At 42.2% G+C, this 17,817-nt stretch overlaps 1 protein-coding gene across 3 annotated transcripts in view; it reads right to left on the bottom strand.

Moving 5' to 3' along the window:
- Positions 1-733: 733 nt before the first annotated feature.
- ZNF827 (zinc finger protein 827) overlaps positions 734-17,817 on the bottom strand; it is a 134,371-nt gene continuing 117,287 nt past the window's right edge. For 2 of the 3 annotated variants that reach the window (XM_054825146.1, XM_054825147.1), the window contains 6 exons: positions 14,457-14,594; positions 12,762-12,933; positions 11,113-11,279; positions 7,941-8,132; positions 7,675-7,852; positions 734-4,840 (listed from right to left, as the gene is read on the bottom strand). In XM_054825146.1, coding sequence (XP_054681121.1) covers positions 4,033-4,840; positions 7,675-7,852; positions 7,941-8,132; positions 11,113-11,279; positions 12,762-12,933; positions 14,457-14,594 — 1,655 coding nt within the window. In that variant the 3' untranslated portion in view covers positions 734-4,032. Of the gene's footprint in view, positions 4,841-5,120; positions 5,288-7,674; positions 7,853-7,940; positions 8,133-11,112; positions 11,280-12,761; positions 12,934-14,456; positions 14,595-17,817 lie in introns of all 3 variants that reach the window. The other variant, XR_008577075.1, reaches the window with a different exon arrangement.

The raw sequence follows: 17,817 nt of genomic DNA, 5'->3' as shown, positions 1-17,817 counted from the left end.
TTTAAATACTCTAACTTCCTTTTAGGATGTTCAGTATCTTTTCTTGTTCAGTGGAGCCCATACTGTATTTGCTTCTTGGAAATCTGTCTGCTCTTAGGGTTTCCTCTTTAGCCTCCTCTGTGCATTTTAATTATTTCATTAATCTTTGGTGAAAAAAATAGCTTTTTCTAAAATGCTGACAAAATGCGTACATGATATTTTTACAATTAAAAAATATATTTCCACTACAATCTTTTAGTGCACAATGTTCCTTTATCCACTGCGTAGCTCCTCTTTAAGGAAAGAGTTCTCCTGATTCCATTGGTGCTACCCCCAAGCAAGGCCAGGTTCACCAAACTACTGCTTAAGGACCCGATTTTCAAACTGCAGGGCTGAGGGTAGGGCTGGAGAGCGCCCTCATCCGCGTGACTGAGCAGACTCCTCAGAAGAGGCATTACCCTTGCAGAACTGACCGCACAGGTCGCTACGAGTACAGAGCCCACAGAGAGAAGTCCTGTAGTCATCCTAGGAATACTCACGGTATTTCTTCATCGGTAGTAGTAACCAGAGCTTTCCTTTTCAATTTCAACCTTTGATAACATCTTACCTTTTTCCTTCGTATCTTCTTGTCTTGGAGGGGAATCCTTTCCCCCTTCCTCCGAATCAAACCTAAATCTATATAAGGTGAAAAAAAGAGAGGAAGGAAAACCAAAAAGAAACAAGAATATAGCCAACCTTTTTAATTAGAGTATATTGTACTTCCAAACTGGATACACTAGAAATTGGCAATGCAACATAAGATGCAAAGGAATATACCAGTTACTGTCAAAATGACCCTGTACAGCCTTATAATGCAAAAAGCTTTATACAATACAAATTTTTATTAATGTACACAAACCTTGATAGAATGATATTTGAACATAATACAACAAGTAAAAAAAAAAAAAAAAAGAAGAAAGAAAAAAGTGCCGAGAACTTTAACTGAATTACTAAATGGAAAAACGCTAGCTTTCGTTAAAGAATGCATAGTGAAAACCAGTATGAAATTACCTTTATGGTGGGGGGAATTTATCAGAACTGTTGGTCATTAGTTGGTAGGGGGAACCTCTGGAGAACATTCCTTTCTTTAGTCTTGAACTGCAAACCAATTACTTTAATATGCATGAGCTCTGATAAATACTGTATTTTTTTTTTCTTCTTAAAAAAATAAAAACCTCCTAACACACTTTTCCTTACAGAGAAAACTTCTATAACTTGCCAGAAAGAATTAATTTATCCTTTCCAAAGTGCTAAACAAATTTCCCAGGTACATTAAACATTGCTATGTCAGATACTGGTACAGTGGAACATTGTTGAACACGTGGCATTCGCACGCTGACAGCTCATTCTTGGAAGTTCCAGCCCTATTTAAACTGCCATTTGGTTTACATAAAGTGTCCCACTAATATTCCTACTTCTTCCTCCTAGACAGCTGTACTTTACCTGTCAGTTTGAAAAATAAGCTTTTTGATTTGGAAGTGTTTGCTTTTCTGTGGTGGAGTCAGAGATATACGCATGGAGTATATTTAAAAGAACTAGTATAGTTTCTAGATGCAGACTGCATATTTCATGCTGTTGAGATACTAAATTTTTTATGCTTTGAGTATTTACTTATCCAGCATTTTCTATATTTTGTCTGTATGCCGGGGGGGCAGGGGAGCTGGGGGGAGGTTACCATGAGTTGTGATGGAGTAAAGCATGGCAAACAGGGCCCTGAGTTACGTAGGTTGTTTACAAAGGTTTATACAGACTTTGGAACAGATGGCTTTTCTTTACTCAGACACAACTGCCACATGCTCGTCAGAACCAAAACTGTCTGCTGGAATGTAAACAAAATGATGGGACTTCTCTGTCCTTTAATTCCTAATTCCCAATGATAACCTGCTACTCTTTTGGAAATTTCCCCCTTGTAAATAGCTTCCAGTATGTTAACAGGAGTGCACGGATCAGGATGTCCTCCCCAAACAGGAAGAGTTTGGTCATGACAGTGGAGAATGTTTGGCCATCTCAGTGCAAAACAAACATAAGAATCTTGCAAATAGGTTAAACGATGCAAGTTTTGCATCCAAAAAGTATTTCTACACAAGCTTCGTTGAAGAACTAATGACGATTGAGTTACGTTTCTAGTTGTGCATATGGCTAAGAGCCCTTGTGGACCAGAAATGCCTTCCTGAACTGAGTGTTGCTTTCATGCTGTCATAAACAAGGGGTTGGCTCCAGCTGGCACGCCGGATCCCCCCCTCCCACAACAACCTGCAGAAATTGTTCCTTCAGGACAGCATGAGGGTGGGTGGGTAGATAGCACGTTCAGTGTGACTCAGGGCACCTCCTACAGTGGCTTAGCTAGGGGACAGAGAGGGACGCTGACAAAAGCTAGGTCAGACATTTCCAATACCTGGTGAAAGACAGTGAGATCCGAATCCAAAAGACACCACGGAAAACAATAATCCAGTAAGAAAGCATTCCTGTAAGTCACATGATAATTTGGAAATGTTACATATTTTATACTTCCAATTTTAACGCAGAGTAATTTTAATCCTGATCTTTTTTCCTGGATATTAAGTTGTCTAAGAAACACAAATCAATTAACAGTCGGTTAGCTTCTCTTAAATTAAGATCACTCTTGGCATTTTGAGATTAACAAAGGTTATACAACCAATCTGCATTTGCTTCTTCCTGCAATAAAGTGCTACATATAACATGTCATTTTAATGACCACAAGTAGGAGCGTTAAATAAGTATAAAGTTAGCTTCCTAGCAGTGTACACTCTATCCGCCATTAACAAAAAGGAATAAAGTATTACTAATAACATGGAGGGTATCAATAGGAGGGTAGAATTTGCAAGTACAACTGAAATACTGCGGGTACAAAAGAGAACTGTATGGTTCCAACAGCATCTTTTTATAGCTTTATATTTCAAAGAAGTTACTGGTACCTTTTCAAATAAACAGTCATCTTACCTTCAGCCCACAGATTTTTTTTATTTTTTTTTTTGCAAGTGAGAAACAAACTAGTGCAAGACTAAAGCACTGTGCAAAACTGCCTTTTTTTTTAGTCTGAGTATTTATACCCAGAATTTACCCATACCCTTTTTTTAATCCCCTTGTTGGATTTTTTTTTTCCACCATAGAATTCTAGTTATACAAGTTGTTCCTGCAAACTAAAAGGTAACCACTGCATAATACAGTATATATATATATAATATTTATATGCCCTTTTAAAACAAAAGATGTATGCTATGGCCCACATGTAGGTGTTTGTTACATCTGTGTAACAGTTAAGAATTGGGCCTGCTGTGTGGGTGTGCAGGCTGCACGCACTGCGTATGCGTGTGTGTGTGTACGTACACACGCTTTTCATTGTCACACTCATCCTGCAGTGCTGAGAACAACTTTTTACTTGTCAGTTCTACCCCAAATCCTCAACCCTTGACAAATTAGTACAAGGCATCAAACAACTAAAGGAAGCTGCAAACAGCACTGAAATAATACACCAATCCGCCCTGAACCAAGCGTTACTCCTTCCACACCTCTACAGTTCAGGGGGAGATGGAGGGAAGGGAGGGAGCAAGTGTGTGAAAAGGGGGAAAGAATAATAATTAAATAAGCCAATACAAGGGATGTGCAAAAGCAATGTTGTGGCACGCTACAGGCAGGCTCTCTTTCACACACCCGCACGCAAACAAAGCCCAAAAATAAAATGCACCAATATGTAATCTTACAAGTGCTGATTGCCATTAAGGACACTCTTTTCTCAGCTTAACAAGACAAAATAGTTTCTTAGATAAGAGTACTGGGAACATGCCTCTGAAGGTAGAAGTATGCAGTAGGTCACCTCTTGAAGATTTAATAAAGCAGCTTTCATGTCAATGCAATAAGTATACACACAGAGCCATTTTCTAAACCTTACTAATGATATAGTACAAGTGTTCGTTACCTCTTCGGTCTACGTTTTGCAGCAATGTATACCTGCTGGGTTTGTTGGGGTATTTTTGGTACAGAATGTAACTGCCCTCAGACAGTTTCTGCCCTTTCTGTTAGTCCAAGGTAGGCAAGGAAGGAGTGTTTAGGTGAAGAGGCACCTCCCGGTGCAGTCTGAGGTCTGGGTGGATGGAATGTGAGATCGTAGTGGTTTTTGGGGAAAAACATTGTTAAAGGAATAAGGTGGGCAAACTCTGAGTTCCAGTATTTATCGAAGCACAGGGAAGTGCCGTTGATGGCCAAAGCTTTCACTGCCAAGTGTGACTCTGCCCCGCTGCCGTGTGCAGCTGACATCGCCACTGTTTGCAGAGCCTGGGAGGCAGACATAACTGAGAGGGGTGACAGGAGGTTTCTGGAGCTGTTCACAGATAGGAGTGGACTGGCTTCCTTGGAGGCTGAATACTGGCCTTTCTTCTCCTCTTCGGAGCAGTCCCCATTCTGGTGCTTCTTCACATGGCGGCTGAAGACAAAAGGGTGGGTAGTCTTGAACAGGCACTCGTCGCAGCTGAAAGTCTGGCGTGGAGCATGCTTCAGTTTCTTGTGCAAGTTGAGATTGTCTTTGCGTTTGCAGCTGTAGCTGCACTGGTCACAGTGAAAAGGGCGCTCACCAGTGTGGACACGCACGTGTTCAATCAGCTTGTTGGCGGTCTTGGACAGGTAGCCACACTGGTCGCACTTGTAATGGTTGCCAAGGCGGTGTTCTCGGATGTGCATCTCCAGCTCCAGCTGATTTGCTTTCACTGTTTGGCAGATCCGACACTTGTACTCCATCTTGTAGTGAGTCTTCAGGTGGCACTCCATCGCTGCGGGGCGGTTAGTGGAGTAGATGCAGAATGGGCACCTGGCAACACAGCAAGGAAAGGCAGGGACAGAGAAAAGAGAAGTCACTCAGCTTGAAGACCCACACTCCTGGTTTAACCCTGTCATTCAGCCCCTCTCTGACCTACTAAAGAGGAGGAAAAAGGCACTTAGTTCTGCCTGTAGTGTCTCTTTCGAATACTTGGTTCACCTTGACACGTCACTACTTAGAGGTTTGCCCGTGTAATGGCAGCAGGGCTCACGCATTGCTAGGAAAACACTGATGCACTCTGAAGGAGCATCCCTTTAATCTTCTGGCTTACCTTGATGGGGAAGATTCTGCAAAGCAGGCCGGGCAGTGCAGGGTGGGTGACTGATTCACAGGTACCTTGTGTAACGACATTCCTAGTGTTTGCACGAAGTCACTTTGGCCATTTTTTCCATTAAGAAGTGGTTTAAAGTGAGTGTTTACAGATGAGTATGAAAGCAGCTGTTTAAGTAAAGATGGAATAAACTTGTAATACCACATGTACAGCAAAAGCTTAGGAAATTCCTTTTATGTGACCTTGAACAATAAGCTTGCTGGGTATCCTGCTAGGAGCAGCTGAAAGCCACGCTGTTAGGAAGATTGGTAGGGATTCCCATTTCTGGGAGATGAGCTAGCCATGCTCCAAGGGGGCGTGTGTTTGGCAGTGTTTGCCTACAGCCGCCTCTGCCACGGCAGGAACTGTTCCTGTGTGGGAACAGGATGTGGGCTCTGCTTACTCACAGCAGCAAGCGGCCAGGCAAAGGGCCTCACCCCTGGTTCCTGGACCAGGAAAGGCCGAAAAGGCTGGAAGAGGCAATCTTGAAAGCAAGCCTGAGCTGAGCAAGTCTGGACACCAACAAACCCAAAACACACCCGCTTGTGCTTTATGTAGCTGAGAGGAAGCTGGTGAGGACAGTTTCCTGCCAGGGATCTCCACTGTATTAAACAAAGCACGCTCCCTTCCACATCTTACTGGTGAGCTAAAAGAGCAGGTCTAGATAAAAAGATACAACTCGGGCACCTGGCACAACGTTTTGGACATCTCCACCTGCCCCGATCTGCGTTCACTGTTTAGCAGCTCTGCCGATTGTGTTCTAGCATTTCAGATCATTTCTAAGCACAGATCCTCTCTCTCCATCTGTGTTTTCCCTTGCTGCAACTGGTTGCATATACAGGTTTAAAATTACTCTGCCTGCTAATCAAGAGACTTTTGAGCACAGAGGGTAATACAGGAGGGCAAACAGATACTAAAACATCTGGATGCCTTTCCTGATGCACGCCAAGTACTCTGATCCAGAGAGGGAGCCTGGCATTGAGGCTGCTAACGTGAGTAGCTCTATTGCGACAGAGGACTCAGCTGTCTGTGCACACGTACCTCTCCTGGGCTGGGTGCTCTCTGGATCAGAATCTCAGATTTTGACCTGGAGCTGGAGGAATCATGTTTTTTTCTCTTTCCCCATAGCAAACAGGAGACAGAAAAATACAGTTCACTTAGATCTCTTCAGGCTCTTCTGGACGCCTTTAAAAAAATATAAATCAGAACTTTTTCTTAGGTGCAGCTTTCAAGGTACCTAATTATTACTTGAGCTGGGCAGGAATAACTTATGTAGACTGAGAAGCCCATTCTGTCAGGAAGGTCTGAGTCATAGGTCATGGTTTTTCCTTGGTAAATAGAACAGATTCTGTGCAGCTTAAACCCAAAGTGCATTAGACAACTGGTCTGTACGTCCAAGACAGACATCCTGTCGTTCTGGCACACCACTTGTTTCTCAATCTGGTCGTCTTCCCAGATTCAGTCATCACATCTCAAGTGACCACAGATCCCAGTTCATGGAACTACCGAGCTGGAGACCAGATGCTGCCTGGCAAACAGAACCAGTTTTCAAAAACTGCAGTGCAAACTGACAGAGCTACTCGTGGTAACATCAAATGTGGTGTGCTTGTCACGTGAGAGTTACAGTGCACTGAAAACATCAGTTTGCTTAGCAAGAGCCATGGAAGCAGGGAGTCCTGCGCTGAACCCTAGCAGGGCTCAAAGTGGTTCCAGCCTCTTTTCCTGCAGCAGCTGGAACAGAAACCAGGGACGTGCATCTTGCATAACATCACGTTGCCCACCCACAGAGAGCAAGCATATGGCCCCAGCAGTCACTCCTTCCCTCAGGGGTCCAACTTTGACATAAGGGCACGCTCATTCTCTAAAAACACTGCTTCTGCACCAACAGACCTTAAAGGACACCACCTTAACCAAAGCCAAAGGGCTTTTTTCTTAAAAGAGTATATTACTCGTTACGTGTTAATTAATACAACAGCGATCATTCTGGGGCATGCAAACCAAAGCAGAAAGCATCAAAGTTATTAATTCTTGGAGAGGGCTGACTTTGCATTATAGTCTACAAAGGTTATAACCTTTAAGGTTATAACTTCATACCTAGTTGCAGAGACTGTACAGGGTTTAGTTTCTTTGAGTGAGGTGCAGAACAGAGCCTGTGCTGTGTGCTCTCCTTGACTTGGAAAAAAACCCTCTTTGCCAACACCTCTGTGCAGTGCTGCCTCATTCTCTGTAGGACACATCACATACTGTCTCCTATTTGACTTGAAAAGGGAACAGACCACAATTTGTTACAGCTCTAAGACCAGTGGATGCTAGACCTGCTGCTAGGTTATCGATCTGCTTTAATGATGCAAGCTTGCACTAAAGGACTGGGCTTGGGCCATCTAAATAAAAGGAAGCCCCGAATCTGGATTATCAGACATTTAACTAAACCTTTCTAATTGACTTCCTTTTGTCCTAGCCCCACAGTGTTAGAGGTGCTTAACACAGTAAAAGTTTGTGTACTTGCTTTCCTTACTTGAGCCCACCAGTGGGGACAGTGTGGCATTTCTTGTGCTCCAGTAATTGTTCAGGTGTCTTCATGAACTTGTGGCACACATCACACTCGAACATCCGTGTGATCAGGTGGATTTGCAGATGGCGCTCAAACATATTTTTTGTTTTGCAGACGAAGTTACAGAAAACACATTCAAAGCCTGAAAAATAGGAAAATGTATTCCTTACATTGTGGCCAGGTTGACTGCGTAGAAGGTGACAGTTTGTATTTGTTCAACAGTGTTTTACCTTTCTCTGACTTCTCGTCAGTGTTCACTGAGGTCTGACTACCAGGCACTACCGAAATGACCAGCAGGTTGTTTGACCCCTTGGTTTTTGGGGTTATATCTGCATCTTCTTTGCTGTTGGCAGAGTCGCTCAGTGCTGACAGCGAAGATGAAGATGGACTATTAGATTCACTGGGTGTCTTCCTCTCTTCAGCTGAAAAACAGGAATAAAGAGCAATAACTAGTACAGCAGATTAGATTGGATCTCAATTATCCTGTTTTAAATTTCAGGAAAAATATTTATGTTTAAAGTTAATTCAAACATACTTATAAACAAGTCTGAAATTAATTGATCTGTTAAGAAATAGTTGCACTTCCTTCCTTTATTTTAGCATTTACAACAGTAATCTCTCAGTTTATCCTAGAATTGAGTCTGTCTGTAATGGTAGCGGGAAGGAAGCATGCAACTCTACCTCATTACCAGCCTGAAAAAATCCCAAGAAAACACTTTGATTAGCTCAGAGTTCAAAACCAATGAAGAACTTGTCACTTAGACAGGAAACAGACCTTCTGTAGGTTTGGGGTGCAGAAACCAAAAGTGCCTAGTGGTCCAAGCTAAACTTCCCCCACCTTTCCATTTCTGTGGGTTCATGGGTAAATTTGGGAGTAAGGGCAAAGGAGAGTAATCTCACTCATTTTACTGAGAAGCATCCTCAGTAATGGTTGTAAGAGATAACAGCATCGTCTCAAGAGCTACCTGTTTTTATTAGAACCTCTTACTGAAGATAATTAATTAAAAAAAAATTTAACTGGATCTAAAGCTGAAGCCCATCAGAGTTTCCTTACGTGTGCAATAAACATATGAAGTTCAAATCCCAAACCCTATCACAGACTAGAAATGAACAAGAAGTGAGAGTTCTCAGATGAGAACTGCTGTGAGCCAACGAGGCAAGGGTGGGCAAATTATTACCTCCCACCTATGTCTTGGTTTAATCAGAGCTGTGTTACAAAGAGCCTTTACTAAAACGTCATATTCTCTGATCAAGGCCTCTGCAAACACCAGTACCTATGTGCCAAGCTTTAAACTGATGAGCGGCACCTTTAAGTCTAAGATAAAAATGTAGGAATGCACTAATGAAATCTGATGACCTGAGCTGTCAATAGGGAGGATGACTGGGACATCATATAGAAAGATTCACTGACCTTGGGGACCAGAGTAATAGAAATGGAATGAAATTTAATAGTACAGAGTACAAGGTTATGACCTGAAGGGCCAGTAACAAGAATTTTTGCTACAAATGAGGAGTGCTTAAGTTGGAAACAGTCAAGGAAAACAAAAGAAGAATTTGAGCAGAACATGGGATGAATATGAGCAATCAGTATGGGGGAGCCTTCAAGGAAGGTAAATATGATCACAGAACGTTATTGTGTGAGCTATTCCCAGTCGCTGCTGCTGTTTTATGCTGCCACCGCTACCTATTTCATTTCACCATGTACAGCTGTGATTACTTATGTCGAGAGCAGGGGTTCTAAGAAGGACATATGCAGTGAGGGATTGGTACAGTGAGAAATTGTGTTCCATATAAGAAAAGGCTCCATGTACATTTAGAGGGGAGAGGGTTGTTCTCCATAAATATACTAAGGGAATAAATTCTGTGGAAGGAGGGAAGAAAGGTGGAGGGAGCAAGAGGTGGACTGCCATTTCAGATAAAGGACAGTTCTGGCACAAGAACAACGTACGTGTATTCTGATTATCAGTAAGACACAGGCTGGAAATTTTATAAAGGTCCCTGATCTTTAATGAAGTAAAATCTGCAGCTGCCTGTCTGCAGAAGTAGTTGGTTTAAAACAATTATACTTGTGTGAAGACATATGCCAACATCCTTACAAACAGGCCTTTTATGACTTGGTAACATCACAGGATAAGGGACCGTAGTCAAGTGACCCAGAAAATCAATTCTCTTTTTTACTTTCTGTATTTGCCATATGTGTAAGCATTTGGCTGAATCACCAGCTGAACGGCTCAGTTTGACAGGGTGAAGGAAGAACAAGGTGGGGTTTGTCTTTCTTTAAAAGACAAGCACCAGCTCCAGCCTTTTAGCCATGATAGGAAGACACAGTAGAGTAGAGCTCAGTTTTGAGCTCCGATGCAAGCTTTTCACGTGGCTATGGGTGGCGTTTCTCATTTGTCTTGACTTCCTATATATGAAGCAGAGTTAGATGCAAACACCTTGGATAACACAGAGTAGTGCTGAGAGCTGTGCTGACATAAAATCCCTTGAGAGCTTTCCAGTAGTTTGTATTTCTGTAGTTACATTTAACTGATGTATCTGTGAGCACAAGCAACTGCATTCTTCTCTCCCTTCTCCATCTCTCCCTGTTTTCCCAAATTTATTGCTGGTAGGGCAGGAAAAGCAATTTAGCAATGGAAAAATTGTGCTGGATGCAGTTTGGGTTCAGTATTGTCAACTCAACTGTTAGTAGTTTGTGGCAGCAAAATGCTTCTGCCTGGTGTTGTAAGAGAAATTAATTAAAAGGATTCTAATTTTCTTCTCCTTCAATTATGCCAGACTTCATTAGTTGGACTAAGCATATGGAGCTTGTTTGAGCACTGCTATTGCTCTTATCTTTGGCTATTAAGTGAACAGGACCAGGGAGAAAACACATGACTTGTTCTGTTATTTAATATAAAGTTACATTTATGGTATTGCTGAATCACAGTGTCAACTAAACATCAGCGTGAAATTCCAAACTGATAAGACTGTGGAGGCAAACGCGCTGAAGAACGAAGCTCAACATACTGCATATTTCAGACTTAGAGCCAGGTATGCACAATTAGCGCTCAAAGTCACCTTATCGTCACTGAAGTCAAACCAGGGTTCTGATGAAATAGTAAACCAGTCAGAAAAGCAAATGAAGTATGCTGACTTCAACAGGGGAGGGGATTTGAGGGATACGGGGAATAGGAAGAAGGAGGGCTAAGTAGTCCTTCATTTATTTTGCTAAGCTTGAAAACTGATCTGCGCTACCAGATTATTTGCCTGGCTGGAGTCCAATTCACTTCAACTTTGAGAGATCAGGCCTTAATTAGCAAGCATTTCAGTGAAAGTAGAGTGCTAATGGGAAGTGCGAAGGTTGCACCTAGAAAGCAAGGAAGGGAAAGATCACTGCAGTTGGGAGACAGGGATCATCACCTGTGTGCTTGCTGTTGACGTGAGCCTTCATGTCTGCCTCTTCCATGGTGACAAAATCACACGCTGTGCAGCAAATGGAGAACATCCACTGCTCTTTATCCACATGGAGGGACATATGACTGACGAACTGGACATTCATCTCCGTCTCAAACCCACACACATGACAGCTGCAGGCAGAAGGGAATTCAAGAGTAAGAAACATTAAAAAAACCAAACCACAAGCAGAAGCATATTGCCTTTCCCTGAATTTGCAAGAAAAAAACCTCACTGCACAGATTTCTTCTCTTCCTCGCTGTTGAATGGTCTCTGCAAAATTCTTTTGTCTGCTGAACTGTCTTTGAACTGATGGCCATGCCAATGTGATTAAGGGCAGGCACAATGCAACAATCCTGTACATGCTATAATGATGCTAAATAATCATAAAGTTAATTAAAAACTACAGATTCCAGATGCTGCGCATCACCTAGCTGATTCCTTTGGGCAATAAGAGGCACTGCAGCTTTGCCAAGATGTTTAGTACGGCTGATACACTGACAAACGGCGAGCTTGCTGCACACTCCAGGAGTTATTTTCAAGCCCTGGAATGGTTCCCATGCCAAACTGGGATCTTGTGCAAAACTGCCTGGCAGTTTCAGTGTAAGCAAGTAAAAATGGGTTCAAACATTTCTTATGCTTGACTGGAAAACAGCAGTCATCAGCTATGCAAATAATTAGCAGGGATACAGATTTCATAGCCAGTGCATAAACAGAGTGATATTGAGAGGCAATGGAAAGCACCCTTTAATTTAACTTTCTTTGCAGAGTCCTCCTCTTGCTTTGATTAGGCCATTAACATTTAAAACAAGCAAAAAACATTTAAAAAGGTGTATACTCTAGGGCGCTATATTGCTTTCCCAAGGGGATGGCCTAGATAATTTAATCCAGCAGGTCTCATTTATTTCTTACTTCTATGATTTTGTAATTAAATCTGCTCTTGGCACTTTGACTAAAAGTAAGAGTGATTTGGTAATCTGCTTGGCCGCTGGATCACATATCACAGTTTGCAGAGCGCACAACAGTGCATACAACAAGGAGAATGTCCAAATATCCATTTTATCTGGGCAATTCCTTTTAAGTTTTCAGGCAAATTCTCCTAAAGGTTTTCTTTCTTTCATCACGTTGGTCTCTGAGCGTGACCTCTAGCAAATGGAGGAAATGTGTATAACAATATCACAATTCTTATTACGCTTTACTATTTGATTTCATAGATTTGGCTGAAAACAATAGAGTTGTCAGAGGCAACTGGAAGCACAGCGCTTTAGATTTGCTGTTATTATGTGTACGTGACGGGATGCTTCCAAACACAAAACTTAAACGAATGCCGCATAAAAAGTTAGAGAGGCTTCTAAGAGCCCGTCTGCCTCACAAAACCATTTAAAAAACACCGAGCCCACACCAAAACCCAGAGTCTTTCCCAGTGGCTAGCCAAGTCAAACAGCACGAGGCAGCCAGCTGGGTTTTGCTGCTTAGCCTAAGTCAGATACAAGACAAATAGTTTCATCACAGTTCCACCCTGCAACACCAGAAGGGTGGTCCTGTAACACGTCCTTAGCGGGCAGATAAGATTCAGATTCCAGCATGTGGTGCACAGCCCTTGTCTGGGTGCTCACCTGTAGTAATAAGGGTGCTTCTTTCCGTCGCTGCCTTCGGAAGTGACAGCGCTGACAATGTCCTCGGTGTCTGTACTCACCAGCTTCACAGAATGGACGGTCAGGTGCTGGTTCAGATTAGCACGGCACTTAGCAGCGTAGGGGCACAAGTGGCATTTGTATTTTCTCTCTTCTGAAGAAGAAGCAGAAAACCTTAAGTGTATACTGCATTTTGAAGCAAGCTATTTTTAAAGCTGCCAGCAACCAAGTATGCATTCCTTTGGGTTTCTCCGAGCAGCTTTCAGAATGAGGTAGTTTGGAAGCTCGACATTTTGGAAACTTATAGGAGTTCACAGCAATTGCTCAGAAAAAAACTACATTGGAGGTAGTTTAGGGCTACGTTTCTTTAACTTCCTCTACCATTTGTAGTCAGATAATATAAAACTTTATAAAGTAGAAAACTGGGGCAACTGCTGCTCTGAGAGCTGCAGCAGAGCCAGTACAGAAACAGGTCAACAATCTACAACTACTTCCTTTACCTAGCATCTTTTATTTGATTTTTGGGTCCAGTTATTCTTGAGTTTGCCCATGTGATCACTTGCAGAGAGTTGATGGTTGATGATTTTGTATTAAAATCTGAGGGTGGGGAGGAAAGGGAACGCTGTATCATTAGGCCACTTCTGAACACAAACTAACAAAAAAAAAAATTCAACCCCACTCAAGGAACAATTGAAGAAATTAAACAAATCCATCACGAGTTTCTAATGCTTCACAACTTAAAACAATTAAAAATAATTTTATTTTAAATTAAACATTTCTAAATCCTGGCAGCACATTTTTTGTACATGCCAGGCTTTATTTTGCAAAGAGTTGATTAAAATAACCAAACATCACATCAGCTTTTACAACCTTTCTCTTTGAGGAGCTGCTGCTCTAAATTTGAAATATAATGCTACAAGTGTCAGGGGAAAGGAATTCAATAGAGCAGCTTAGGACTAAGAAAACCCCACAAAGCCACAGAACAGAGCACTTAAACCTTTTCAGCACAGCTTTACTAGATGGTACAACATATGCTGGCATTATACCAACAGTATTTTTCAGCGCTGCATCAGAAATTCTTGCTTTCGAGTCTGATTTTGCACAGGGCACCTCAGCAGGCTGTCAAGGTGCATCTTCCATATAAAAACTCTGTTAGTCTCAGTTGATTTGAATCTGATTCACTTTAAGAAAGTTGGTGTGGAGTAGAACAGCCCCTGTTCCTCTCAGAAGAACTGGATGTTTAGAGCAAAGATGAATGACAGATATTAAATCTTTTCAGTTTAGCCAGATCTAAAACACCAAGGCCAAATCTTTTGTTGTTCAGTGACACTTAAAAAGCTCATCAGGTGCCTGTAAGAAAGGCTGTGCCTTCTCTTCAGAACTCCATTAACAGGCTTGGTTATCTACAGGCTGGTCTACTGGAACCTGAACAAACTTGAATTTACACATTTTGTAAAGATAAATTACAAGTAGGCTGTAGAGAAATAAAATGCTTGTTAACTCCCTGAACACCACTCTGACATTCTGTCCTGTTTCTGTGCTCGGCTTTAAGTGCAAGGAGCTGAGGATGGCTCTCAGACTCTTCGGCTTACCTTCTCCCCCCTCCACTTAAACAAACCATGCGAACACACAGATCTCCTCAGTGCTGTAACAACCAACCACAAAGCATTGGCTTACCCGTGTGCAGTGAGAGATGCCGGGACAGAGTCTGCTGTCGACCAAACACTTTTCCACACACGTCACAGGGAAAGAGCTGGTCATTAAATTTCCAAGATGGCAATCCATTTCCTACCTCCAGCCCCAGCTTTTCTGTTTCTATGCCAAAAAACACATAAACAGAATATCATACTTTCAGAACTCTAAAGACTGGCAGATTTCATTCAGCAGAGTCCTGTAGGTGTCATATAAAATGCAACACCGCGGCTGCACGCTGCGTGATCTGGCACATGAGTTCATGTAAAAAGGAAACTCCTAATGATGGAAAGGAAATTAATCTTTCATACAGCATCTTTCATACGTACTCTAAAGCAGAAGACGTAGTCAAAGTGTTCTGGACATGGACATAGCCAAAGAGTTAAACCAGATTATGTAAAGAGAGAAAGTCAAGAGTAAGCAGGGCAAAGAATTAACCTCCAGTTCTGTTTTTGTAGAGACACCACTCCTTTGGCTTTTTCAATCACCCACCTTTGCCTGGTGCATGAAGACGGCCTGGTCTGAGACGGTGGTCTGTTTTACACTGGATTATTAGTCATGGCTGAAGGAAGATTTCCAAACCTTTTCTACTGATGCATGAATTTTTGCTACATGAGCAGTCTCACACTGAAGGAGGACAGAAGACTGCTCAGACAAAGGTTAAACCAAGAGGACACAGCACACCAGTGAGTGGGTGGCATCCCGGGTAAGCTCTACCCAGCACCTGCTGTCCTCGAGCATCAAAATCCCCAGCAGCTTAGAGGGCCATCCATTGAAAAACTGAGACCTAGAGTGAGCTGTTATCTTTAAAGTGGTTTTAATTGTTTCAGGAACAGAGAGAGTCTGCCATACAAAAAAGAAACTCCATACAGCATAAAACACAGACAGGAAGGCACTCTAAGGAAGTAGAGAGAAAAGGGCTAGGAATGAGGAAGAAAAAAGAAGGTACACAGTGCTTCAAGAAGTTAAAAGCATGGCCAGGTTTGATCTGGACAGAGGGGAGCAGAGAGTCGATGGAGACTGGGGATAGCAGTGATACTACTTAGTTCAGTAAGAGAAATAGTATCAGCAAGCCTTGTGTAAAGAAATACTCTCTGCAAAGGATCCTGCTGCCTGAGGAGAAGGGACCGCTGTCGTGAGAGATGCACGAAACTGCGAGGGTACTCAACAGGTTTCCAAATACAACAGCCAGTGGCGAGGGGGCTTGGTTTAAGACTTACTTCTGGTAAAAGACATTCTATTTCCACTGGAATGAAAGATGCAACATGCAGAGCACCTCTCTCTAAACCGACACCACCTGTGGGATTGCTGCCCAGAACTAGCTTCACCAGTGCATGTGTGCATGCCGTGATGGAGGAAAACCATTTGGCTGGGATTTTCAAGTAAACAGGAAGAGAGGAGCTGAGGACAGGAGTACAAAAACATCTTACTGAGTGCAAGTTACTATCATGGAGGTTGGCACAAACCAGAAAAATCTTCATCCGATGAAGCACTGAGGAATAAACACCCTCCTTGTACAGGCAACCCCTCACTGACAGAGTCACCCACCACTGCAGATTTGACTGCCACATCTGAAAGAGTCTCTCCTTCACAGAGAGGTGTCCAGAGGCTCTGCTGTGGTTTAGGCAAAGAGCTGTCAAATACTGCAGTTAATTTAAGCAATAATAAAAACAATGCCTCATTGGGGGCAGATTCCACATAGCAACCTCAGCAAGTTTAGGGATGGTGATACTTGCCAACCCCTCTTCAGCTGCTGTTACTTTCTCCTGCGACCCTGTAATATGTACAATATTCGGCACACCAGAGGAATTATGAGGCACCTCTGAGTGCTACCACGCAACAACACATTTTTCTTAAAAGAATTTCTAGTTAGAGAACAAGTTCTGCCTATTCAAAATAGTAATTTTGTGAAATTAAAAAGAAAGACCCCCCCATCCCCTAAGGGTTGTAAGTGACCCATAACCTCCAAGAACTTCAATAAAAAAGATTCTTTTTGTTACTATCCTTGAGTTCAAAACAATGGAAAAATCTGACTCTCTACTAATGCTACAGATATTTTAGCAGAGCTTTTTGAGTACATAATCAAAGCAGTGCTTGAAAAGAGGAATATGGTAATAATTATAAAAGAAGGTCACAAGGGTGCAGGTTGCTTCAATATGGTCACAACAAAAATGAATTAATTGGGACACATACCAAACAAGCAGGCTCAATTAAGTAAATAAGTCTCTTCACAATTCACTTCCGCATTAGTCATCAGCCCTCTTTTATCTCTTAAGAAGAAGAAATACAATATCCTCTTCTTATGGTGGATTTATAGCTATCAGTTCTGGGAAGCTCATGGGAAGCTGGAAAAATATCAGCTTTCTGACTATCTCGAGCTGGTGAAAGCTAGCCCCTTGCAAAGCAGTTGCATATTTTTCATTGGTGCAAAAGAGCATACTGTAGGTACTTGTATTTACTTCAAAGATTTATTCCTGGAATCCTTACTACAGTCCTTCCTTCTTTCTCTTTCGACTGAATCTTCTCTCTGTAGCAAAGTGCTTTTTCTATTCAGCAGGCTGCTTAGTTTGTTCACAACAAACCAGAGTTGGTCTCTGGTGCCACCGGAGCCTCAGCACTTTGTGGGAGATTTCTCAGCTCCAAGGGAAACCACTTACTTCCACCCATCTTCCCCTCTGGGCAGCTTTGTCTGCAACCTGGAAACTGAAGCTCTGTGTCCATCCAGTGGTCCAGAAACCTTTGCAGAACATACCCAGCAAATGACCTCACCAGTGACCTGACGAATCAGGTGAGTCAACATCCACATTGAATCCTTGGGCTCTGTCTCTAATTAACGCCGGGGAATGATGTTTTCTGCAAAGTGAGTACAAGTCCAGTGACTCTGAGACCATCAAACTGGTTTGTGAACAGCGTTCTCTGCGTATCCCAAAGCAGTCTACCAAGACAGTCAGCATCGTTATCCTTTAAGAATACCTTATACAGTGGCCAGGAAGAGGATGGACTGAGACCAACTAATGTTAAATAATAAAGCACTGTTGTGAGAGATGTCCCACAGAAATCCATCTTTCACTATGACATCCCTATACTAAAATGAAGGGGGGGAGGTGGGGGAAAGGACTTGATATAAGATTTCTGCTTTAAAGGAATACGTTACAGGAAATTCCACTATTTATATGTTGGAAAAACATACATGACAAAATATACTGAAATTATTAAGTAATAGACAGACTACATTTCTGTATGGGTTCTGGAGTTTAAATCAAAGTATGCGTAGTAAAATGGAAGGCCTCCAAGTTCTCCAGTACATCATTAAAAAGTAATAGAAAGATTAAGACTCAGTATATTA

The sequence above is a fragment of the Grus americana genome, chromosome 4 (genome assembly GCF_028858705.1).
Source record: "Grus americana isolate bGruAme1 chromosome 4, bGruAme1.mat, whole genome shotgun sequence".
In the NCBI taxonomy this organism is placed as follows: Eukaryota; Metazoa; Chordata; class Aves; order Gruiformes; family Gruidae; genus Grus; species Grus americana.
The sequence above is the reverse complement of the archived record's forward strand: the minus strand, read 5'-3'. Positions and strand labels throughout refer to the sequence as shown.